At 48.3% G+C, this 26,750-nt stretch overlaps 1 protein-coding gene across 1 annotated transcript in view; it reads left to right on the top strand.

Moving 5' to 3' along the window:
• Nucleotides 1-26,750, top strand: part of LOC119108698 (sodium/calcium exchanger 1-like) — a 133,825-nt gene that overhangs the window by 84,149 nt on the left and 22,926 nt on the right. Inside the window, 3 exon segments of the mRNA XM_037232326.1 lie at nucleotides 2,088-3,166; nucleotides 3,168-4,507; nucleotides 14,640-14,731. Coding sequence (XP_037088221.1) covers nucleotides 2,792-3,166; nucleotides 3,168-4,507; nucleotides 14,640-14,731 — 1,807 coding nt within the window. The 5' untranslated portion in view covers nucleotides 2,088-2,791.

Raw genomic sequence — 26,750 nt, 5'->3', positions numbered from 1 at the left:
TTCAAAACCTGCGTCGCACGGTGCATTTTTATCTCCGTGAACTGTTACTATATGTATGTTTGGTTATACTGCTTATAAGGAATGCTTTGACAGTTACCGTTCGACTTAAGAGCATGTCGGCAAATGGGAATTCGGCAGATAACGAGTTTATCTAAGTTCCATTTTGTAAATTTTGCATGTCGGTGCAAAGGCATGTTGAACAATTTGATTTTGCCTTTTAGCATTTCGCCAGATTAATATGGCGGCAAAAAGACGGTTCGAAGAAATAGCGTTCGGTTAATTACATTCGACAAAACAGTATTTGGCTAACAACATTGCGTTCATTTGTTCAGATACGTATTACATGCGCATTTAATTTGGTACCAAACCTGAAATGCATGAAAATGTATTTTAACAAGAAGGAAACCCATCGTTTGTTTCAAGTGTATAAAAATAGAAAGTGAATTTCGCCGCGGAACCGTTCTTGTTTCTCCACCATGCACCTGAAAGGGACAAAGTCATATCAAAACAGGGTACAACGGACAAAAATCATGAAACAAGTACCGGTTACGTGAGAAGATAACACATCACATGGCACTTAACGATAAATGGTGAAAATATTGCACGATATGGAAGTTCAGAACAATCTTTCGCCAGGTGTGACACCGTTAAAAATGCTTTCGGTCAGATCCCTTGAACCATAAGGAGGAAAACAAGCCTCGCCTTTATGTGCATTTCGACTTAGGCAGCGCATCGATCATGGATTGAATGGATCCTGGTCGCCGTAATGCCGGACAATACCATGTCGCGAACAGTTTCGTCTGGGAGAAAAAATCATTACTGGGTTCGGAGAAGTGTGGTTATTGTGTCTGATGATAGTGTGCTCAGCCACATGCACTTGAAACAAAAGCAGCCGCACCGGAAAATAAACGCGCTCAGGTACCTAGTCAGGGAGCCCATGTGACCACACATCGTATCATTCGATCTTGTCCAGGACATCGTGATCGACGCTGTCAAAAGTTTTAATTGAATCTAGTGTCGTCAACCACACTATGTCACCCGCGTCGGTAGCCTCTGGGATCCACTCGACAGCGTCGGTCAGTGGGTTCTCAGTGAGATGAGTGATTCGGTAGCGTAAGTCGCATGCAAACAGCCTTTTCCGTGTTTTTTTTTCACAAAACGGACAGGTTAAGTCGAAAGTTACTGAAATCGGACCGGTCTCCAAGCTTGCGAATTGGTATAAAGCCAGCTAATTTTCCAGGCACTGGGAGGCATGCATGTGGCTACAGATATGTTATGGACATTGCGAAGATAATGCCGAACAGCAACAAAGCACTACTTCACGGCATGGAGAGGGACTGTTGGTGCCGACGGCCTTTGACGAGCCCACGCATTCGATGGCCTTCGACAGTTTGGACAGAGTTACAGGGCGCAAATCGAGGACTCGTGAACACACCCGGAGTATCCTGGACCCCAGCAAGCTCGGAATGGTGGTGCGTCCCACCTCCGCAGCGATGCGTGGCCCCACGAACACAGCAGGCTTGCCGAGTGCGTCAGCTCGGTCACTGAGCAGGACGCCCGTGCGTCAAAGAGCAGGGTGCCCGCGGTTCAGCGAGCAGTGATATCCGGCCGCTTCCGTCATCTGGTGTATCGCACACGGACTTCCGGCGTCTGTTTCGCATAGCAATGGGCTATCGGTGGTTGCGTATTACCAGACTTCATTCAACACGTCAGCAAGTCAAAGCCTTGGATGTGCTTTAGTGTGCATACTTCATTGTCTCGCGGTGCAGCGGGCGTGCACGGGTTTGCTAACTTGTGTTAGTGCTGATAAATAAAAACCCATGTGCCCGTCAATGAGAAGTGGGCCAGTGTGTACGAGTTCAATAATACCCAGTGTCTAGATACAGATCGGTTCAACAATGCAGTGATGCACTCAGCGTAAAACCAGCACCCGTCGCCTGTGCCTCCGATCTCCGTAATGGCACGCCTGTCCATTTGCATTGTAAATAGCTTTACGTGTCTGTTGGGCTCTAAATGTGTTTTCGTTTGGGCCATACTGCCTGCGGACCTCAGCAGCAAACCATCCTAACAGGGATTTTCCATTCCAGGAACACCAGAGGCATAAGATGGCACGCCAGCTCAGCTGATCGCCGTTGTAGAACCTGAGGGAGGTCGTCGCACCGTCTCTGGACCGTCCCGCTAAGGCTCGCTCACCGCGAGAGCACGCTCCCTGGGAGGCGACAGTGGTACGCGTTGGGTGCCCTCTTGCGCCAACGGCTACATAAGCCGCGGCTTGCCGTCGTCCTGTGCTGTGACCGTCCTGCTGTGCCAGTCGGCGGGGACTGCCGTGTGCGCAGCACCGGAACTGAGCGCTACGGCGTCGGCCGTGGCTGCCGGCCGGACTCCCAGCTCTGAGGCGCGGCGCTAGTCCGCGGTGCTGCGCCAGTCAACGGTGCTGCTCCAGTCTGCGGTGCTGCGCCAGTCTACAGCGCGACGCCAGTCTATGGCGCGGCGCCAGTGTGCGGTGCTGGGCTAGTCTACAGTGTGACGCCAGTCTGCGGTGCTGCGCCAGTCTGCGGTGCTGCGCCAGTCCGCGGCGCGGCGCCAGTCTACGGCGCGACGCCAGTCTGCGGTGCTGCACCAGTCCGTGGCGCAGCGCCAGTCTGCGGCACGGCGGCAGCCTGCTGCACAGCGGCAGTGTGCGGCGCGCCATCGGCACGGATAACCGGTGCCGATCTGAGTGGTCGCGCTCCTCAGCGGGGCAGCGTTGCTGATCGCGATGAGCCGGGAGTGACGCTGCCCGCTGGACATCATGTTTCCGCTTCCACTGCTGCTGGTCATCGCCGGGTGGGCACTGGCCGCCGCCCAGCCCTCAGCCAACGCCACTGCCCACCAGCAGCGCTGCACTAAGGGCCTCATCCTACCTGTCTGGGAGCCACAGGAAAATGTCAGCGGCGGCGACATGTTTGCGCGCGCGCTTGTCTACTTCCTGTCGCTCATCTACCTCTTCATCGGCGTGTCCATAGTGGCAGACCGCTTCATGGCCTCCATCGAAGTCATCACATCGAAGGAGAAGGAGGTCACCGTCAAGAAGCCCAACGGCGAGACACAGATTATCGTGGTACGCGTGTGGAATGAGACGGTGGCAAATCTGACGCTGATGGCGCTGGGCTCCTCCGCGCCGGAAGATCCTCCTTTCCATCATCGAAATATACGCCAAAAACTTCGAGTCGGGTGACATCGGACCCGGCACTATCGTCGGTAGCGCCGCCTTCAACCTGTTCGTCATCATATCCCTCTGCGTGTATGTTATCCCGGACGGTGAGGTGCGCAAGATCAAACACTTGCGCGTGTTCTTTGTGACGGCCACCTGGTCGGTGTTCGCGTACGTCTGGATGTACCTGATTCTGGCCGTCATCAGTGAGGGCGTGGTGGAGATCTGGGAGGCGCTGCTGACGCTTCTCTTCTTCCCCGCCACCGTGGTCACGGCATACATCGCCGATCGGCGCATGCTCTTCTATAAGTACATGAAAAGGGACTATCGTATCAACAAGCGTGGTGTCATCGTCGAGCACGAAGGCCTGGAGCTGGAGAAGGCCAATCATACCCAAGATGCAGACCTGAAACAGCTGGAGGAGGAATACGTGGATGAAGCCGTCAAGGAGTTTGAAGAGAACCGACGGGAGTACATCCGTATACTGCGCGAACTGCGCAAGAAGCACCCCAGTATCGACATGGATCACTTGGAGTTGATGGCGCGCGAGGAGGTGCTCAACAAGGGTCCAAAGTCGCGCGCCTTCTACCGTATCCAGGCCACGCGTAAGCTGACGGGCGGGGGTAACCTGATGCGACGCTCGCTGCTGGCCGAGCGGAGGGAGGGCACCATCGACATTGACGAGTTCAAGAGCGAGGACGATCACGTCATCAAGGTGTCCTTCGATCCGGGCCACTATACAGTGATGGAGAGCATCGGCGACTTCGAGGTGACTGTGAAGCGAGAGGGCGGCGACCCAAACCAGTGCCTGCTGGTGGACTACCGCACGGAGGACGGGTCGGCCAACGCTGGCAGCGACTACATCGCCGTCGCCGGCACGCTCTTCTTCGCACCCGGAGAGAGCGTCAAGTCACTGGGCGTGGTCGTCATCGACGACGACCTGTTCGAGGAGGACGAACACTTCTACGTGAAGCTGTGCAATCTACGACTGGCGGACCCCGACGGCGCGCCCCTAAGGACGCACGTGAATGGCAGCACCGGCCACCCGCTGGCCGCGACCCACCTGAAGCTGGTGGCTCCGTTCGTGGCCACCGTAATGATTCTCGACGATGACCACGGGGGCATCTTTTCCGTGTCGGAGAAAGACATTGAAATCGTTGAGTCGGTGGGCATGTACTCTCTGAAGGTGTGCCGCTGGTCGGGTGCTCGCGGCCGGGTTGCCGTGCCCTACACGACCGTTGAGGGCACGGCCAAGCCCGGCAAGGACTACCGACACTGCGAGGGCGAAGTCGTCTTCGAGAACAACGAGACCGAGTAAGTGGCGTCGGAGCTTCCCAGACCATCCTTACGTGCGCAGTCTTTTTTGTGGACTTTTTTGCGCTTTTTGAAGTGGACCAGTGGTTGTTCGTGATGGGACTGGAGCTATTGATTATCGAGACGGGGCCGGCGGGCCCAACCTCCCCGCCGACCTGTTTACAGCCAGACACGACAGCCCGCTGCTTGACCTCACTCCGTTCCCCGAAGCGGTTGCGGTATGAATACTGACGCAGACCAGCTGTAATGCAGTTTAGGCCGCGTTCGCGGCGCTCGAAAATTGCCAAGGTGTACGAAAATGCTTTCGTTTCCGACAACATTCTGCAGACGAACGCACTGTTGGTGCCTCCCACGTAACGGAGTCATTAACATACATACAACATACAACATAACATACAGCAGCAGATCCACACATAGATACTTCGGTTCCAGTAACGTCACTGCTCAGTTCCAGTAACGTCATTGCTATTGCAGGCCCAAGCAACACATTGTGTTGCACGTCATAGAATGACGTGTGAGGACGCCGCGGAAAACGGTTGTAGTTCCCCATCCGCATTTTCTGATGCTGCAGACGCGGTGGTAATGCTACCGGCAACGCAGATATGTTGCTACCAGGTATTTTATTTAGCATATTACTGACGTGATCGGTTAATATGGCGTGTCAATGCGTCTGAAGCAGCGACCCGCTGTTATCCCAGGGGCAGATTATGCGTGGCAGTAATGATACTGCGTCGTTCATATCCTCCCTCTGCCACAAAAAGAATGTCAGCGATGCTAGTAATTACCCTGGCGTACATGTCCAGCTGGTGCTCACCTTTCCATGAAGGCAAATACCAGGCAAGAGCAAATACCGGCAAGACATAGTCGATGGTGTTCGATACGAGGAACTCACGCTGCCACGCATCAATACCGTACCACGCTACCACGTATACCATTCCCGAAGGAATCACGCTATGCGTGATTCCGAAAATTCGCGTCATATGTGACAACTTAGTCCCCTCTGACAGTTAAACCTTCGACGCTGTAGAAATGGATAGATAACCGGCCGTCCATTGCTTAGAGAATTTGTGCCGGCGTTCTCCAGATACGAATGTTTCGGTGGCCATAATGTTCTCGGCTATGATTATAATACGGTGGGAACTTCCGCTTCACGTTACTGTGAACCCATGCATGTCTGGGTGACTTGCAAATAAGCGGCGCGAAGTAGGCTGCACAAGTTGCTAAAGCCCGCAGACTGAAACCCGTTTGCCCGCTTAAACGGAACACAACCGGGTCAACGTCATGTGCGACTGATTGAAAGTGGTTGGAAAGTGGTCTGTACCCTACAACTTTTACGGAATTTGCTTGATCTGCTCCTCCAACAAATGTTACGTATTTATCGCATGCCTTTTGTCTGGCAGCTGTCTCAGTTCATTTAAAAAGTAAAGCTGGATGTGTCAACGGGCTTTGCTTGAGCTAGGTTTGTAGATTAGAAGACTGCGAAAAAGTAGTAGAGTTGTCTTCATTTAAGTCGAACGCACGCGATCTTAAGTTGCAAGTTAAGTTAGCATGCGCGTAATGAAATAATGGGTAGCTTCAGTAGCCAACTAGAAGTAGTAGTAGTTCAGTAGCCAACCATTGTGAGCTGGCATCACCCCAACCGACCCTTCTCTAAAGGCTGCAGCATTGAAGATAAACAGTTGCCAAGTTTGAACCCTTGAATGATCCTGAAAGCCATTTACAAATGGATAAAAGTTGACAACCACGTGGTTTCAGGGCGACTTTTTAACGTCAATAATCACTATGGATGATTGTCATACCTGCCTATAAAGGGCAACACGTCCATTAAAGGCGAGGTCCGGCTTTGATTAAAACACAGATGCATGCCGCCGGTATCGCATTCTCGCGCACATGTGCTCTGGCCGTTATCCCGTCCCGCCACGGCTTGACGAACTGCACGCCTCAGTCTGCGACCTGTGCGTGCACTGGGTACGGGGGTCATGTGGTCCGCAGTCAGCAGCTTTGGCGTTCAATGACGCCGTAAGGGATGGCTCGCTCACTGCACGCCTCGGTCTGCGACTTGTGCGTGCGCTGGGTACGGTGGTCATGTGGTACGCAGTCGGCAGCTTTGGCGTTCAATGACGCCGTGAGTGATGCTCGCTCATGAACTCTTCTTCTCATCGATAAGATCGCCGCAGTTGATAGCGTCAAAGCTGACGGGCTGGTAGAGCCGCACCTCGTCACATTCCTGATCTCGGCAGCGCACAGCCCTTGCCGCAGCTTCCTGACTGATCTTCTCGACAGTATCGGCGAGCGTGGCCAGAAGAGTGACTTTCGGTTGAGCCCAGCGGTCGCTCCGCTGGGTAGCTGATTGAACGATGCGTTTGAAGCGTTGTAGCCAAGTCTGTGAGTGGGTGGACGTTGCGGAATGCGTTTTTAGAACCGCGCTTACAGTGCAGTCAACCCTTGATCTAAAACTAAATCGGCGAGGAGCGAGCAGTCAAAGTGGCTGGTGTCTGAAGTGTGTCACTTTGTGCAGTCGTCGGCGCGTGCAAATGTTATTGTCTTGCTGCCAGTGTTAGCCATCTGGACATGTTCAAACGATCTAACTTTGTTGCCGCGAAATGGCCTGGAGTGTGTTTTTGTTCTGTATCACAGCCAGCTCATACAAAATACGTCGGTTCGTACTCAAACCTACATTAAGCTGTTAATCAAGGCCAGGCACGCGAGACGTAAGTTGGAATGGAACCTCTGGGCTTTCTTAAAAACGGCATTTTTTCTTGTGATGGATTTATTCAGTTATTTAGGGACATGTCACCACTGCATTGGCAGCAATCCCAAGCTACTAAACAGCAGGCACAACTTGAGATCGGTTAAGTGAAGGTCGCAAATGTACCCTTGCACTACTTGCGGTCATAAAGTTCAGGTGTGCTGACCATATCACTGCCATTTCGTTTGGACTGCATTTCCATTCGGTCTCTGGCCGACTATGCCACCTTCAAACTTGTCACAGCAGAACAAACGCAGCACAGAACAGCACGGCACGGCACAGCACATCGCAGTGCAGTGCAGTGCATAGGACGGAGGAAAGACTCGTTATAGAACAGGACAATGAGGACAATGGACAGTGCGAGGACAGCAAGGCAACGTGGCAAAATTCATCTAGTTGGTTGCCAGGGAGGTCAAAAGAAATGCATGCCCATGGCGCCTCTGCCCCCCCCCCCCCCCCCCCCGCCTCAGCACATGCCATACTTTTTTGCTGTTAATGCGATTCTCTTTCTAAAATGCACAAAAATGATCACACAACATGCCTTAATATAATCATCAAAAATTGCTCAAAATGGAACGCGGTTGCTGACGCTCACTTTGTCGGTGAAATGTGTGTCTGCTACAGCTAAATCGCAAACGGCTATGCCCAGGGTGTGCTCGGCAAAGAGGGGCATTGTGAATTACATTTAACTAAACCAACATGTGTAAGCGGTCGGGGTTTAACAATACGGTTTAACAATAACATTTGCGACACAAGCAAATGAAATTTTCACTTCGTCTGATAAACACATGCGTTTCACAAAAGAAAGCCGTCACAAAACAAAACAACCCATGTAACCGCGCATTTGATAGAACTGACGGGTGCGGATCCAGGAGAAACAGCGGTGAAACGCCGACGAGTGTTCAAACTAAATTTACATGTTATGCGTTCTGCTTGTGCAGCCGCTCGATGAGACCATTTCGGACGATGTACGGAATCGACCCCTGCGCGATTGTGTTCGATTTCACGCTGCGAGATGATTTGATTGATTGCAAATTGTAAAGACGTATTCTGACTAAAAAAATGTACCCGATTAATTAAGGAAAAAGACAGATCAGACCACAGTTAACCTGAAAGAATGTGCTGGGGACTTGGACGCAAAAATTGGGTGATTCTGTGATTCAGATGCAAATCAAAATTAGTCTGGGAAAAACTGCGAAAAAAATTTGAAGGACGATCTGACGACATACCGCAGCGGGTGACGATAAATGGCAAGCGATGGTTAAACGGTGTGGTGGCAATGCGGACGCTGCGTAATCGCAAGCATGCGCGGTATTGCCTAAACAACATGCTTTTGTGTTACAATATGCTGTCGCAGTGTGAAAATGTGCCACATGTGCACGTTCTCGTCTTATTTGTGTCCTCATATGCCCTGGCAACTTAAATCAGGACCACAGCAGAATGTATGCCCAGGCCTCGAGCGAGCCAGGTGATCCTGGGCAACCGGCTTTACTGGCACAAGTGCATCAGCCGGTGCCGCCGCAGTTCATTTCTTGGCCTCGCTGGAGCCAGCGTAGCCGCCGATTCCATGAAATGCAGCGTAGCAGCCTGTCTCACAAGAGTCAAAGCAACGACCGGCCCCACCACTCACCAGCCGTATCTCAAGATCTGCCATTGAAAACTGGCAAACTTGGTGTCGTGAAGGACAGTAGCCGCGGAGGCGCCGTGTAATTAGTGTGTTTAGTGAGCTAACACGATTTTTGTCTAGAACATTTCCGCGCGCCGTTAGGGTGATGCTAACGCTGCGATTTGTGGCAGGGAGGCAGTTACTATTACCCTGCCCCCTGATCTGCTGCCCCTGCACTGGAGTTGAATCAATATAATAGCATATGTGGTCAATTAACTAACAAAACCATTCGGAGAGAGGTCTAGTCCCTCCGCAAGTGAAGCAACGCCTAGAGGCACCATCTCGCTATATCCATGCTACTTCCAACGTGACCTCTAACCACGGGGATTACATCCGGGCTGCACAGCACCTGGCCTGAACTTTGCGTCACTATATGGAGAGCTTTGATTGATATTGTTTTGACCCTAAAATCTAGATTTGGGGGCGGCGGCGCAGCGAAGGAGGGCATGGGGCTTTGGCGTTCTCTCCCTAGACCCGTTTTTTCACCACATCTATGGCCCCTCGACGGAAAGAAAAAAATCGTCGCGATGTAGGGGTGTAGTTTCCTGTTCAGTTTGGGTGAACGAGGGCTTCAGCCCCTCCACACACTTAAGGGAGTAAGTTTGCTAAATCTGGCTAGAAACCCGTTTTGTGTACTTCCGGATAGGTTGAGTCATGTTCTACTGTTAAGCCCCTCCCAACTCATTTTGTGAAACTACGCCCCAAGCGCGACCCATGCTGGCTGATCTCCCTGCACCTCCTTTAAGGGGAATGTTCCATATTGTATGATGTTAAAGGAAGCATGAGATATTGTGAAATTAGCCGACTTGTAACTTTTGGTATGCTTTAAGTGCAAAAGGCTGCTATCGACAGCAGAATTTGTCTTTTTATTAGATATGCTCATCAATATGTCATTGCTTGATTGCATCATGGAAGGTTTGTTTCACAGCACTCACTTGGAGCTCTTCAACCTCCTGAGAGGTGGCCGGCGGCGTGGCTGATTGTGTGCTGGATCAAATATCGCTAGACGCTGGTGTTTTGACCCTTTCTCTTTGTGTTTTTTTTTGCACATTTTTTGTGAGTTAAAGTTGCTTACTTGCATCCACATATTTGGTTACAGCGGTTTCTCGGTCGGTTACATTTAATTGATTTGATTACGAGTCGTATGTACGTAATAATTGGAAGAATGTATAGCATTTTGTTTTGGGTAACGCTAAACGTAAAATGTGTTTATAATCGTGTATAGCTTGGGGAACATTGGTTAAAAGCCAGTTGATGCCCGTTAGTTCTGGAAATTGTGCTCACGCACGCCAGATATGGACGACTCGACAATTATATTTTTCGACTTGCCACAGGGCCGTTGGAACGGCAGGAATTGAATCCCATTAATATGGCGTCATCGATGCCTAGGTAATCTTGAAATAGTTTGCACGAAATAGTGTGCTCATTTTTGGGGACGTGTATAAGGTTTTAGATCTTAAGAAGGGTCGGGCTATGAACTGCACCGAATTATCTTGAATACTCCTTTAAGAAAATTATGGGTGTGCCCCCGTTCAAGGGGCTTTTCAAATGGTGTGTACGAGAGACAGAAACAATGAAAGATTAGCAGGGGTACCCACCACCATCCCTATAAAAAACGTTGACGTTAATCGTGTTACGCTTCGTGAGGATGAGCAAGGTTAAGATGCCCCTTCCCCCCCCCCCGCCCCAATCTCCCAAGAGGATATGCCATGACTGGCAAAGACCCGGTGGTTATTAAGCGCAATTGGCTCACATGCATCAGTCCGGATTTCTCCCAAGCTCACCCTATGCCACCTGGCCACTGCATTCAGTTGCAAAATCGGCAATACAGGTTTGTGCCCATCAAGACCTTAAGAGCAGATGTATAATCTGACTGCCAATAAAAACAGATGCCAGCGTGTACTTAGCGTAGGTGCCGATTAACTGCGAGGTTTTCTCTGCTTGGGAACTTGATACTGATCTTTGATGGCAGAGGCGCGGGAACTGCCGCGTTAGGGTAGGGGGGAGGGGATTTTGCGGTCCGGGTTTCCCTCGCAACAGTTGTGAAAATCTGGCACTCGGCTTACAGCGGTGCAAAAAATGACTTGGAGTGCTCCTGAGCCGCCAATCCTGGACGATTGACCTCAGTACCGTGTTAAGGCGTGAATGGCCCGCGTAGGCTCATCGGTCTGAAAGGTTTGGCCCGCGCATGTTTTGCCGCTCGAACATTTGTGCCAGCATAATTGTTAACTGCCCCATTTAGAGTTTGCTTACGATCAAACTTACTCTAGTTACACCTAGGCGCTTTTTCTGTGAGCAATCTTCGTTCATGTATGTTGTTTGCGTGTGTGTATGTGCCTTTGAGAATAGAACGTATGATTTCGAAACATCAAGCCAACTTATGGATGCCAAACGTTTGCCGGCTGCTTTTATCCGCAATGAGCAATCGAAGGTCGTAATGCGAAATTTTGGGCAAGAGTTAAAAACAAAACGTCATTGACACGCGCCCGGTTAGTTGACTGAATGCCCTTCACTGGGTTTGGGGTCAATTTGACCCCCTTAGATCTCAAAGTCAAGTGAGCTAGACATCAAATTCACTTGGTGGATTAGCCTAAATGTAAACACACTTTTGTCAAGATTTAAGGTTCATAGTTGACCTTCGCGTCAGATAAGGTTAAGCGATATCAAGCTCCATATTGGCGTTCACGCCCTAGACTATTTCATGTAACCGCCTTTAACCAACATACCTATTTTAAGCAAATGGTCACTGTTTTTTAACGTCAGTGGCCCTTTGTGACGTGAAGATGGTCAAGGTGACCAAAAGCTTACGAGATTTATTCTATTTTGGAATTTGAATAACCACCAGGAATTACGCTTGGCGGTATGCTCTTAAAATTGGATTGCTGACCCGGGGCATTTTAGATCAGTGATACACTCTGATCTTTGAGAATCGCATGAATCATGTTTGTTGTGGTCCCTGTCATGAATAAATGCAAAATGAGCACCAGAAACAATCCCATACAGCAATATTTCTAGTATAAAAACAGGCTGGTTTGACTTCGGTCTGACCTTCATACCTGACCCTAGGTCAATGGAATTTGGTGAAATTTTAAATTTAATGGTGTATTGCCTGGAAAACTGTTTCATAGATATATGGCTTTGTTTAACACTCCGTTTTCGCGTCAGATTGAACGATTCCCTAGAAATGATCTTTCCTGTAAGCCACGGTGACACTCTGATTTGCTATGGGTCAGTGACCTTGCAAAGTAATTCTATTGTGACGATGCCAAAAGATCCGCTATTTAATTGCCCACAAGTATGCAAAATTTCGCTCGGCTTCGCCCCGCCGTCCGGAAACCATTCCGGAAAAACCTACGGGGGCCGTTCGACCCCCACCCGACCGCATGTTGAGATTACGTATGCCAAGGTCTTCAACAACAAGTGTTTAGAAGATTATTAGGTGCGCACTTACACCAACGTAAATATATATATATATATATATATATATATATATATATATATACATATAACTATTTTTTGTATCTGTCTCTGTCGGTCATGTCTGTGTGTGTGTATTAACCTTCGGTATGTTTTCTCTATTGTTGCCTTTGATGGGTCTCTGTGCGATTGTTACGACGAGGATCATTTTTGCGTGTCTCAATTCTTGAACTTCCGACTGTACACTCGGAATGGCCATTTTATTTTGGGGTTAATTTTAATCGTCAATAGGTACATGCACACATACGTACATATATACGTTTGTGTGAGAATAGTAGGGCCGCTTGACATATTGTTCCTGAGCATCAAAGAGGTAATTGTAGGGCTCCTGTCATAGACGTTCACTTTGACCTTGACTGTTTTTTTTTCGATTGCGCTTGATGACTGAAGGATATTTTTAATCTGTTTGTTGTTCTGGTGGCATCATGCTGTTGTGGAACAGTGTATAGGTTCTCCCTGGCACTGTTAGTTTTGCAGACTTCAGGGAATGGAGACAGGCGGTTTGATCTCGTCATCGGTAAATATGAGAATGTTAGTAGAGACGAGCAGCTGATTCACTCTTCTGACCTCCTGGTGGGCTACAGCCCATGTAGAGGAAGTCAGAAAGGAACTCTTGGTATGTGGGATGCATGTGAAAGACCCGCTCACATCTGCGGTCTTAAAGCACGGTTCCGCATTTGCATGGGCTGCTGAATTTATGTTGGACGGAGATAGTCATACTGAAGGTCATTCAGTAAGCCACGCCCTTTTAAGACTTACAACCTTCTCGTTTTTTAGCTTGACGTCCGCGAACTGGTGCAGACTATTTCGTGCGGACTTTTTCAAGGTAACCCAGGCACCCATGACGCCATGAAGACGTCATGTGAAGGCTGCCACCTCGTTGGCTATGCAGTGCCCAAAGTCGAGAAAGATATGACCGTCGAATTGTTCGTGTCTGGCGTATGTAAGTGTGATTTCTAGTATCAACAGCATTTGCTTGGCCCTCGGCCGATGTAAGGCGTTCAGAACGAGTTTCGAACACGAATCACCAAATCATGAGGTCAACCGGGAATCCGAACCATTTTCGTACAAGAAACATGGGAAAGGGCCAAAACACGAATACACCACAATGTTTGTGTCATGTAAACGCGCGCCGATTTGCAAGCCACCTTTCGACGAGTTGAAGCACTACAAGTGAGTCAGCTCATCCGTTACGGTGACAATTTCGCTAGGCCAGGCCGGCAACGACCCTGACGTCATACAAACGTTCCATGACGCAATCGAACGATGACGTATTGAACAAAATACTTACTCAAGAGTGAAACTGTGTTGTCTAGAGCGTGTTTTCGCACTTAAAAGTACGCCAAAGGTTACAAGTGAGCTTAAATCATCATACATCATACTTGTATCAATACCTTTAAATATGGGGCATTCCGTTTAATCTCTTTCTGTCGGAAGGGAGGTGGTGATACGAATATGGACTTAGCGGCTATCTGAACGCAAACCGGTGGCCGGGCACTGAGAGGTGACGCTACCATTGCGCGAGCTTTTTGTTAGGCTAGGCAGAAGCTTGTCAAACAGTGCTAGCAAAACCAATTCTTCACCACACGTGTGTCGAGTGCCGTTCAAAAAGGTTCGGAATGGAATGGTACGCCTGAGGTGCACGAGGCCTGAGTGGTTCTGAGGTACTGTAATAGCGAACCAGCTTAACAGCCTGATTAGGAATGATTGCTTATTACAACTATCGAGCGTGACTTTTTAATACGTCTTTCCGCGAACCGAAGCTACCAGCCTAGCGCATCGATGGCCCAAATTACACGGTCATAGCTAATTCATAGCCCACGTGAGATATTATTAGCATATGTACCGGATGAAAATGGATGAAAGCTGGGACCAGTTAACCTCCCGCCCTGCCCCCCCCCCCCCCCCCCCCACTCCCTCCCCCTAGACTGTGCGGACCACTTCCACTGGCCAAACTTACCAATCAGGCTGTTCTGTGTCCGTATGAGCGTTTTGCGCTGAGTCGCATTTAAAAGGCGCCTCTACATTGCCCGATATTTCACACCAGAGGTTTAATTCCGCATCATGCGTGTGTGTCCGAAAGATGTACGATGATCCCTGTTTCGAAACTCAGACATGGGCGCGGCACGTGCGCGGTGCCACCCGATGGTGTGTTGGGTCGCTGTACGTCTACAAACCAATATGTTACATTCGCCTGCCGCCTTGCACTATATAACTCAGCTTTCCTGTCGGGTTGGCAGGCAGTATATCAACATCCAGATAATCGAGGAAGACAGCTACGAGAAGGACGTGCTGCTGTACGTGCAGCTACTGGAGCCACGCCACCTCTCAGGTCAGCCGGTAGGGCTGTGTAGAGCTGAGAGGCCTGCCTACTGGGTTGGGCGGTGGGCACATTGCGGCAGCTACACATGCACAGATCAGGTCAGGTCAACCCATATGGTTGCCCTGGACGGGACCCAGCCCGGGTTCTCGATTTGTTCAAGCGTGTCGATTGTAGTTAATCGATATGGGCAAATGCCATTCATGCCATGCATCCGCCGGTTGTTTATTTTGATTGCAGCACACAAGTACATGCAAGCATAACATTGTGTGTTAGTAAATGACTCATTGTATGTGGTGAATGCAATGCAATCCATTTTGTACACTGAGACCAGTTATCTATGTGGAATACACTGAAAACGTTAGTTTTAAACTTGCCTTTATTTTTCGCTTTGCTGATGGGATTTTTCGCCAGGCTTTGAAGCGGCAAAAAGGAACATATCATAGCGAAAAATATTGAGCTAGTGTCCTCTCACCTTAAAGTTCTTTGGATGTTTGGAAAGTGGTTTTGTTAAACAAGAAACGGATCTCCAGCTAATCTGCCTTGCGCATTGTGTCATTTATAATCCTGTCCTATTTTTGTCTTTTTCTAAGCGTAAGTTAGGTGATTCTGCATACCTTCCGCAGGTGTACAAACCAGTATTGCTCATTTCAGCGCAAATTGCCGTCAGCAATATACTAATCTTTTAGGTTAGGCCAATTAGGTGCATGAAAATTAATAATTAAGCGGACGAAGTTTGACTGCCGTGTAAATGCGGCAAGCGTGGGGCTAGGATATGTCTTTTTTTGGGTTTACGTCCTCCTCGGCTGCCAACTTGCAAGCTTCCATCAAATGGTGCCCGTGTTGATAACTGCAAATAATTGCGTGCCCATAGCTGCGTTTTAAGAACAACCCGTTTGGTGGCAAGGGGCAAGGTCAACTGACAATGCTGCAACAACGGCAGGCTCATTACCTTTGCAGATCATCATACTTTACGGTTCATGCATATACTAAAGTATTTATAGTTTTTGTGCTGATATCTTTATCTGTGTATTAGTTGTCTCTAAAATGGTTGTCCGAAAAAAACACCAGTTGGCAAAGGTCATCCACTGGGGTAACTCATTGGCTGCGCACATGGTTAATGTGGCTGGTTCGGCCTATTCCAATCAGTTTGAGATTAATATGTCAGAGCAGCAACTTTCCAAGTCCAAAGACATGATAAGGACCATAACCAGCTGACGAACCAGTTGAATGACCAACTGACAGTTGAAACAAAGCTGACGTTGCAGGTGCCAAAAGGAGATGTTTGCAACCATGGATACTAGATGACTTGCATGTAGAGAATGGCCGAATTTGCATGAGTGCATTCTGCATGTTTCATTCTGTGAGGTTTTGCAGATTTTTGGCAAGATTGCATTGCGGCATGGCTCCAGCAAACCAGAATCACTGAAATTTGTGACTGTTTTCCGAAATGGTCAGGGCACCTAGTTTCCATTCATTTATCAGCTGTAAGGAACACCAATGGTGTAGTTTTGCATTTAGGTGGGTGTCCCCAGCCATCCCAACTTTAAAAAGTGAGCCAAATCTAATGAGCTGTACATATGTTTATACATCTTGGAGACTAGGTTCAGTCATCTGCCACCAGAGCCTCCTAATTGTTTTAAAAAATGTGGATCTGAGAAATACCTTACTGCACAATCCTGAGCTACATCTTGGTTTTTTCAGGATCCCTGCATGTTTTAGACTGAATCTTGGTTCTGGTGAATCTTTTGGCTTAAGCTGAGGCTGGATCCTGGCTCTTGCTTGACCGTTCAGTGCATTATGAGCACGGGCACTGCTACCTGCTGGTTCCACCGGTTCCCTCAGTATAATGACACACTGGCTCCTGGCTTCTCCCTAGTTACGGAACCAGGAACGAGAAACCGGTTCTCGGTGGAAACCTCGGGAACGAGGCACGTGTCTGGGCCACTCAGCACGACGCAAATATTTGAGCTTCATCCCAGTGTGCTAGTTAGCAGCCACGGATCGTGCTGCGTGAAACTTGCGTATCTTCATTAACATGACCAACGCCTGATTTGTGAACATGCTCTCCCATCTTCCATGTGTGAACCAAATGCAAAGAGAGTGTCCCACCCTGACTCACGTTGGTAGGGGATTTCTGACAGGCTGAAGGAATCAAGGAAGTTGACGAATTTGGCACACTTGGCATGCCTGTTAAACTCGGTTCAGTCAGGTCAGCTCTCTCTCTGTCTCTCAGTCAGGTCTGCATGGAGCTTAATTATTTTGAGCCAGTAAAAAATAGATTGGTGAGTATGAAGTCCACTCAAACGAATGTATTGTGTACGGCAACTACTTAATTTAAATGTATGCCAGGCGTATCATGCTTTTTCCTGGTTTTCGTTAACAACGTTAGGCACACCCGCATGCGTGTACGGGCACCGACTAGTTTCGCCTGCTATCCGGACTGATAACACTGTACACGAACATTACGAGTTGTAAAATTTAGAATATCTCGTACCGAGCAATTCGCTTAAAAGAAATTCAGTTTTCTTGCAGTTTTGTTTGAAGCTATTTATGCCCAACTGGTTTCAGTGGACAGTAATCTTGAACTGAGCAACCTTCGGCAGTAATGGGCTGCTGTTCCGAAACAGTGCAATCCCCTTCTGTGATTATTTTCCAGCCCCGTGTTTTATAGAAGTTTTCAGTCCACCTCAAAGGAGGGCCGAGGTTTTAGCCTCAAACCTCATGACTTATGGGGACAGCCCCGGTGGTATGAGCAACTGAAACATGGATGATATGTCAGGAAACACGCACATCCTTTCAGCACTTAGTTCGGGTGCAAAGTTGATATGTCAGGAGACGCGCACATCCTTTCAGCACTTAGTTCGGGTGCAAAGTTGATGATATGTCAGGAGACACGCGCATCCTTTCAACACTTAGTTCGGGTGCAAAATGGCATCAGCAGTCGGCGCGACATGGAATAACAATAACGTACACCACGTCTCTGATATATGTGCTAGCTGCTCTGGGCATATAAAAATTAATGTACACAGCTAACCTCAGTCTTTGCAGCGCAAAACTCTAGGTATAAATTTGATTCGGTGAGCATATGTTAATGCTGTATTCATTGGTTGTGTCCTTGTTTGTTTAAGGATACACGTAGTATCATCAAATACTAACAGTGTTAGGAAAGGAACGGTGCCCTTGACATAAACATGATGCCTGCGTCCTGGCGCTGATGATATTTCCGATGTGATTTTAGATTGCTGTAATTTTCAAGACTGTAGTATTTCCGATAGGTCTGTGCAAATACATCCTTCATGATCTGGTTTTGCATTTGATCTTAATGCCGTAAACCTGCCGCGGAATTTAAGTTTGATTAATACCAAGAGTGCACAGTGACTACCTAAGACCGTTGCTAGTGACATGGGATCGGCAGTGTGCGTCCTATTATTTTCTAGATTTGTCACTACAGTGATCACCGGCATGCTTAAACTTAAAATATGTTACATAGGACTGCTAAGCATGCCTGGGACGATCAGAAAGCTCGACTTACCGTTGGACCGTTTCCAAACTTCTTTGGAGTTCCAACGACTGTTTTAGGGAACAGTCTGAGTCCTAACAACATTTGGGTGCGCCGCGTGTGCAGCGGCATACGACTGAGTTACCGTTTACTTGAAGCACTCCGCACGATGGTTTATAGCCAGCAGTTAACTTTGTATACATTGTGAAGTTAAGAACGCCAGAGATCTCGTCGCCCAGGAATAAACTTTGATGCATTTGTGCATCCAACCAGCGTCTGAGGCGTCTGCAAATGACGTCATTGGACCCCAAATGTTTACACTGGACATGGCAATGACGTCGTTGCGGAGAGGATGGAAGCGGAGTGGTGATGGCGGGTGTTGTGGTGGGGATGGGGAGGGGCAACGGCTTATTCCATCTCCGAACAAACTGGACAGCTGACGTATGGTGTTGCCAGGAAACGGACTGCATAAAAATGCGTGGTGCCTCCCACCTTCACCGTCCTTTCATGGGAAGATACGCGGTTACTACATTTTCGTGGCGTAATTAATATCTTAGTGGTGTACCCGTTATTTTTGTGAGGGGAAAGGGGATGGGCAGACCTATGGTGAGGTGACCTCCGGTTACCGGGACTCACTCTCCAGCGGGTATGGTTTCTTTTGTTTGATGACGGAGGTTGAGTCACTGCGCTCCTGCAATTATGAGTTTGAGTGTGCCGGGGTCTTGCGTTCTCTGTAGCAACCGGCGTCAAAGGTGCCCGTGATGAGGCATTGCAAACCCCTTTTTTCATGGAAGTTGCTAAATACGGAGAACCGCAAGCTTTCTGAATGGCTTTATCGCACTGAAGCAGCAAATGGAGCTCAGACCTTAGGACCGATAAAAAGTAGCATAGCCTTAAAGCAGCGTGCATTACGCGAGGCTGACACCATGTACAATGATGCCTCCAGGGCCCAGTAGACTTTGAGGTCGGGGAACTACGATGTCGTAAAAACACGAAGATTTATTTTATCTGTAAGTTTAGTTACATCTGTTCGCCGTTCCTTACGTGGGGCGAGTTGGCAGTTGAGTCTCGTCAGTTTAGTTCAGCGATATTATTAGACTGTCCTACAGAAAGAAGGAAAAACGATGGCTAAAGAACAGAGCACGTGCTGCCACGTCATGGTGAGTAAGAGAGAGAGACACACACTCGTTCCTGCAACTGTTGGATACCGGAGAATGTGAGGTTGGGCCTTGCCTCCAAATTCTGCGCGGGCATATTGGGGTTATTAGCAGCGGCGCTGGCCAGGTCAGCCCTGGAATCCCATTCAGCTCCATCTGTTCAGTGTGAGTGTCCAGAGGGGACCTATAACAGTAAGGTCTTCCTTGAAGGCCAGGAGGAGTATCTGTTACAGGTCAGGCAGGGTCATTCTCAGGAGCCAGCAAAAGACCCATTTCGAAAACCAGAAGAGACCTATGCCCTCAGCGTTAAGGGGCCATCAGCGCACCGCGCCGGTGTGCCTCACACACTATTTCTCCGCGGGCTCCTCCTTCCGGCCTTGCCAGTTCTTTCTCTCCCCTTTCAGGCCAGGTCTGCGCTACGCGCGGAGGGGCCGCAGTCCCGGCCTGGAAAGGGCCTCCTTTAAGCTGAAAGCGGGAGCCCAGCCTCCATTGCCCCCTGCCCCCCCCTCCCCCACCCTGAGCACGCCAGTGCAATGTGCTACCGATTTTTGTGATTCTGCATAAACAAATCACGGACCGTGTAAATCACGGGCATGTCATGTCCGAACGGTATTGCTGGTAGATATACACAGAAGATATGGGAGAGGGCTGCTAAGCGTTGGTCGTGTCAGTTGATGAATTCAGTCATTTAGATGGTGAGCGAAAGGCGTTATTTATCAGTTTTCGGAACCTATTACCGGAAGTGCAAAACATTCAGAATAAATCTCAACGAAATATTTCACAATTTCTTGTTTCGTGTTCTATACGCGACCTGTGGTGTTACTATGTGTCATCTTGATACCAGCGGTGTTGTTTCATATTTTCTATGAATTTTGCGAGTTTCAGTTGGCCTGCGGCTGTGGAATCTTAACTCTGCTCTATGATGTCGATGAGCTGGAGTGGCGTCCGGCTGCTGAGCTGCAGACAGAGCGCTGTGTAGACACAGCTAGGTCGTCATGATCGTTTGATTGTCGCGTGTTCTTCCATGTTTCCGTTGTCGGTGCTCTCCTGGATCGCCGCTCGTCTCTTCATACTTGTAAGTGGACAGCTGTTGGCTCATGCGTGACCGCCTCGGCATGGACCTTGTAGCCGCGCATGCGCTGTGATTAATTGTGGGCCGGCGTCAGCCCCTGATTGGCAGCCTAGCTCCAGTCTAGCAGAGCGTATAGCTTCCGCTTACCGCTCACACCGACACGAAGTTAAACAATTCGTAGGTGTAGTAAGTACATACCTAAATAAGTAACGTACATAAGTACGTTAGTACCCAGAAACCACCACACCTCAACATGCTTGGCCGTGCTTGTTTTTTTTCCGACTTCACGACTGCGCAACTCTCCCTGATTTTGAAAGAGCGATAGCTTCCGTTAACCCGCTAGCCTCAGCGCTTTGAAATGTTGCAAAATGGGCAGTGACATGCTATCCACATGAGGTGTACAGTGCGAGGCTGACGCTTGGCGGGCCCCTGTGCTCGGCCAAATAATCGTGCATGCCCCCGTTCCATTTATTTTATCGGAGGGAAGTCTTGGTCGTGGGGGCAGGCCATACAATGGTCCCACAAAACGGGAATGGCCATGACCCTCTGGCGCCACCTGTCCAGCTGCTACGTCAGCCTGACACTGCATGAATGTTGGAAGGAGCTGCAAACACTCTTGTTCCAAGTATGGCCGGCAATAGTGCAGATGAAATTCTTCGTGATGTATGTTGTTGCGTGGTGTGTTGGGAACACGACCTCACCTTCTTCTAAGCCGATGTTAAGTCTCGTCCGCGCAGGGGCCGGCGATACGAGCTGTACAGACGAACGCCTGCGTGTGTCATTCCGGGATTAGACGTAGGCTGAGTCTGGTGTGCGCACTTTTACGCTACAGTGGGTTCTGCCGGCTCCTTCTATCGCCGCTTCATAACATGTAGATGAGGAGTTTGATAGAAGGCAGTAAAAGTGCGCTACTTTGTGGAGCTTAATTCCAGACGGCAGGACCTTTGCTTGAATTGGTATGGACGCGTTATCGCCGATTGGCGGTGTAGTCGCAGCATGGAGCGAAACCCAGTGATGTGCAGATGGATGCGTTCTTATGAGAAAGATGTAAATGGGAAAGGCCACACTCTACACAATAAGATCCGCCCTCACCTGCCCGGGTGACACACGGCCGTTGAACTAAGATCGGGGACTGATGTCGGCATCTGGAATTGGGGTTTGGCCCGTAGGGAGTGAGCACAAAAATTTTAAAGTGGCGAGAAATACTTAATGCCATGCACTAGCTGGTTCAAGCGATTGTCATAGACAGTTGAAAATCAGCAGTTTGCAATTCTGAAAGTTTCTAGCTTCTAGCCAATGTCGTGTGCCTGCGGCATAGCCCCCTAGATACTGGGCATAGAGATACTGGGACTGGCACATAGAGATACTGGGGCAACATGGTGCCCACCTAGGCTTCCTTCTGACCCAGATGTATCTCATCTCGGACCATGGGCATAGTTTCCTACTCAGTTATATGAGACTCCGCTCCGCCAACTTCTAGAAGAAAGTTGGTCAAATCCAGGCAAAAAACGTCGTTTTGCTTTAAGGTTCGATGTACCGATTATGTCCGCTTAACTCCACTTCTCTAACTCATTTACAAAATTATGCCTGTGTGTGACACCTAAAAATACAGCTGTTTGTGATGGGTGGGAAGGGGGGCGCCAATGCAGCTGCGGTGGAGGTTATTTCCTTATTATGGGGCAAACCTGACATGCACGGTTAGTAGTGAGTAGGACTACTATACTTTCCTCAATGTACGGCGCTGAGCTGGATTTAGCTATAATCTTCATGCACAGTCCTCATTCGTCGCACTGCGACGACCCGAGCGCGACAGATAAGCTCACGGTTCGTCTAGGACGTCGGATTCTCAGAATAGCAAGAATTGTCGTACACAGAAGAGCAGAGCAGTTTGTGCAGCAGAACGACAGAGCCGGTCGCAGTTGTGATTTTACCGTTTTTATATTGCCTTTCTTGGCTTGTGATGGGTTTAGAAAAAACAAACGCCGCCCAAACGTGACTGAAAAGTACAGAAAGTTTCCAAAATTACGCGTATGTAATTTTACTCGCAGGTAATACGTCTACGCAACGGAGAACAAAATACACTTCTGGAAGCTTACGCTCGCAGAAAAATTGTGTAGCTCTACTCCTTAAATACGCCTAAGCACCAAGCTTTTACGCTATATCACTTCTGTGAGTTTCGGTCATGTATTCAGCTCGTATCTCTTGTTGGAAGATATGCGTTCTCTCGAATACAAAATGTTGCCTAAGAGGAAGAGACGTCGGTCTACGTGATTTTGCGCGCCCAAGGTAGTGTTCAAGGTGGTGTTAAACCTCTATGATACCTTCCATCCCATGTGTTTAATACAACAGTGAGCAAGTCCGCAAATTCTATGACAATGAGGTAACAGTGCTCATCAGTTTTGTTCAGTACAAGTGCTAAATACCCATAAATGCTGTGGTTGATTGTTGCAATCAAGGGTTACGTACGTATTTTAGCATTACGTCACGTATGTCCATGCCAACTGAGGATGTCGTCAAGAGGCACTGTGCTAGCGCTTACGGGATATTCTTTGTTCCTCCAGTTCTCCTTGGCTGTACGCTCTCCTGAACGTGCAGCCATGGTCTTGTTGTTTGGAGTAGTGTTTGCGGAATGCTGTGCTTGAGGGCGCACAGGTGGCACAGGAGATTGCAGGATATATATATATATATATATATATATATATATATATATAAAGCAATCAAACTACGTTGGTGTTACCACCATCACACTTTCAAGGTGGTGTACGATGCACTTGGCTGACGGTGCTCCAAAACAGAACGTGTAAAGAGAACATGGTCGGAACGTCACCCGAGACGACCTCACGAGAAATATCGGCATCCTAACATCATCATCAAACAGGAGAAAGCTGTATGTTCTGAAAACTGTCACCATCAAAGCATCGTCACCAGAATTAAACAAACAAACCAACCCCTCAATCCCCTTTCACCTTATTTAGGGACGATCGTTACCATCACTACAGATGTTATTTCTTGCTTTTCAGCACGCGTTTGCTGCTTAAATTCTTGTGGTCCCAAAAATGTTAAACATCCAATTTAGACTCTGTACAATTTGGCGATCGAACTGAACTTGTTTATCATGTAAGGCATGGATGTTTATATATATGAAGGCTTTGCTGCACTAAATCTGACAGCGGCAGTTTACAGCTGCCGAGTGCATTCACACGCAGGTAACCACATTTCCACTAGCCGGGAGTAGCTATGCCGTCGATGATGGCTAGCCAAAAGTCAGCATCGGATTGCATTTCTTGCACTAGCGATTTGTCAACATAAATTGCAAGCATATTATGAACTTACCGTACTTAAAGCTGATGTGTCTAATCAGGCTCGAATTTTTAACTATGTGCGTGGGATGATCGGGGATTTCGATTTAAAAACTTGCTGTCAGTGGTTTCTACCAATTTCCCTCCACTGACGAGATATTGTCACAGCCCCAAAATTTTCTTTGGCTTGTAGGGAAGAACGAAATAATCGGGAAGCCCTCGTGCAATATTCGCTCTTATACACATCGACATCATTAATAAGGCATCGTTAGCTCTAGCCAATGGCTGATTTTTTACAGTCAGCTGAGGGCCGCGGGTGTACGGGGTTGGGACGTATGGTAAGGCTGCTCGGTTGACACGCACCGCGATAAAGACATGTTGGCATTCTTCATACTAAGATGTGACGTAAGTATTGTGCCGTGTCAATCGTCTGCACCAGGCGCTAGGAAAATGTGATTGTTCTACGTTGTTTTGGCAGCGGCTACAGGCGACTAAGATTGAAATGATTGCTGCGATGTCGCTGGTGTACCAAGCATGTTCAGGGTATCATATTTTTCCCTCTCGAATTACGCAAGGGATCTTGAAGTGTGTATCGCTCTGTACCGCCAGCGCTCTCCCTATACGCAGGAGATCGTGGCAACCAAGGTTAGCCCTGTCACTAGCGCGCAGTTAGTCGTCACATACAAGCCAGTGCCAGTCCTTTCCTGCCCGCTGATTAGTTCATTTTTTAGCATCGTATTTTTTCACGCACAGCCATCGATGTGATTAATTAAAATAAATTAATGAGAACTGTTGCAAGACCTAAACGCACATTTAAACATCAAAATTAACCAAATATAGTTGCAAAACTTCCCTTAAGCGTGTTTTTGGGAAATCGAAAACACTATACTTTCTCCCTTTAAGTGAGAAGCATTACGAATTGTGACTGCGTTTCTCACCAACAAGTCCAGCAAAGCTGAAACTCACTTAACAAAACTTCATTCGACTTTCCGATCAGCAAGGAACTGAACTAAATTACAATACGCCGAGCTGAACGAAAGATAGGCTAACGTGGGCGCTGGCTGCCAGTTTACGCCAGGATACTTAAAGTTCATCTCAGCAGGATAAGTTTGAGGTATCGACTCTGGATGGGGAGGGGGGGGGGGGGGGCGTCCTGATTTCAAGTGCCAAAACCCAGACAAACAATACATCCGATGGTACCAGTGGCGACTGGGGACTGGCTAGGTGAGTGCGTAAGGTAGGTAGGTGGATACTTTGTACTTAGGCAATGGGTGCGTGGCTAAAACTCGAGGATGGCAACTGGAAGGGACTCAGGATGATGGAAAGGTGACGAGGGATGAGGAAACGATAAGGACTGACATAGGCCAAGCAAGAAGGATGGAGGGAAAGGACTCCCATTCATCACCCGCCTCCGCCCCCCCCCCCCCCCCCCCCCTCCCACGCACCCAATATTCTGCGCCCTCCCACGCGTCGGCGGCCTGTGCGTGCTTCCACAACAAAGATGAAGCTAATTGGGCGCTAATGAAAAGTTCATGAAGAATGCATAGTTTAAATTGAGCGTGCATATTATACACACAAATATAGTTATGTAATTCTGAACGAGGCGTACTTAGATTGAATGTGGTTTAAGAACGACAAAAACCAGAATGAGTTGCCCATTTCAAACCTGAAAATCGGGATTGATGCAATCCCGGGAGGTCACATTTCGCGACATTCAATCCGCATATGAGACGAAACGACCTTGCCACTATTACTATTCATTTCAGAAAGCCCCAGCAATAGCATGCCTACATCAGTTTAAGTAGTACTACATGAGGGGTCAGGTGCGGATTAGTTCATCGTTTTGACAATTCAAAATTAAAGATGTGACCAGCCCTCGGGTTTTACAATTAGCAGCCTTTTTTACAGTTTACAGTTTTTCACCGATATTAGCCCAGGATTTGAAAATGTAGGATGTCTGCACCATGTAATAACCTCTCTTTCCTGGTTGAGATTGGACGAACTTAGTTTATAATGAATAGTATTGTGTTTGCTGCTTAGAACTTACAAAAGGCAACTTTTTGGTGGTTTTGCAAAAAGAATTTATTAACCTCATCAAAAGCCTTAAAAACCTTAAACCTGCTTAAAACTATAAAACCTTAAAACCACTCCATGCTGTTCATATTAACATTATTAAATTGCATGGTACTTTGTTTGGTGCTGTGCTGCGTGCTGTGTTTTCTCATGTTACCATTAGCATTTCAGCCATATGACTCACTGACACGACATTGTTAGAATCGGTCGGCTCATGATTCGGCTGATGAACTTCGCGAAAAACGTGGTTCAGTTCATGACTGAAGTCGGCATTTTCCTTGGCAGCCGATTCAGGTCACGACTAACCCTAAAACGATTTACTCACGAGCCGATTACTGATTCGGGTCGGGTCAGGCACAAGTCTGGTAGGTAGGCGGATTACGTGTGTTGGCGAGCAGTGTCTGACTATGGAGTGCATTGAAAGGAAGCATTATGTGTAGGTGGCGATTAGCTTCCGTTGTAGCCTGGCTGCAGCATTCCTCTCCTAGCCGTGTGCAGTGTGTCACAAGGCGCTGTTGATGGTTATGGATGGGTGCCTGTCCAGCTCACTCTGCTCAGTGAGAACAGCTTTCTGTTCTTTTCATTGTACTAGTGGGTATGTGTGATTTCTTGGGGACAAAAACACCACGAAAGCCCCAAGTTTCAGACGCTGCTGATTATTCAACACACGGGTACCATGTTTTTTTATCATGCGGCTAATGCAGGCTAGCATATCGGAACTCACGCAAATTCTCATGGTTTTGCCATTGTAATCGGGCTACGGGTGTTTCGGCCGTTCGCACCCGCTCGGGGATCAATGTGCCCCCTCCCCGAAGTTGTTTCCAAAATAAGGCTGCAGCGTAGCTGCCGCCAAACTGTGTATGGTGGTACGAATTGAATAGTTCTTTTTGTTATAAAACATGATATGTACCTCGGCAGGTAGTTTAAA

Source organism: Pollicipes pollicipes, unplaced genomic scaffold, assembly GCF_011947565.3.
Source record: "Pollicipes pollicipes isolate AB1234 unplaced genomic scaffold, Ppol_2.1 Scaffold_6686;HRSCAF=7923_pilon_pilon_pilon, whole genome shotgun sequence".
Classification (NCBI taxonomy): Eukaryota; Metazoa; Arthropoda; class Thecostraca; order Pollicipedomorpha; family Pollicipedidae; genus Pollicipes; species Pollicipes pollicipes.
This window is presented reverse-complemented; position numbering and strand designations above follow the sequence as displayed.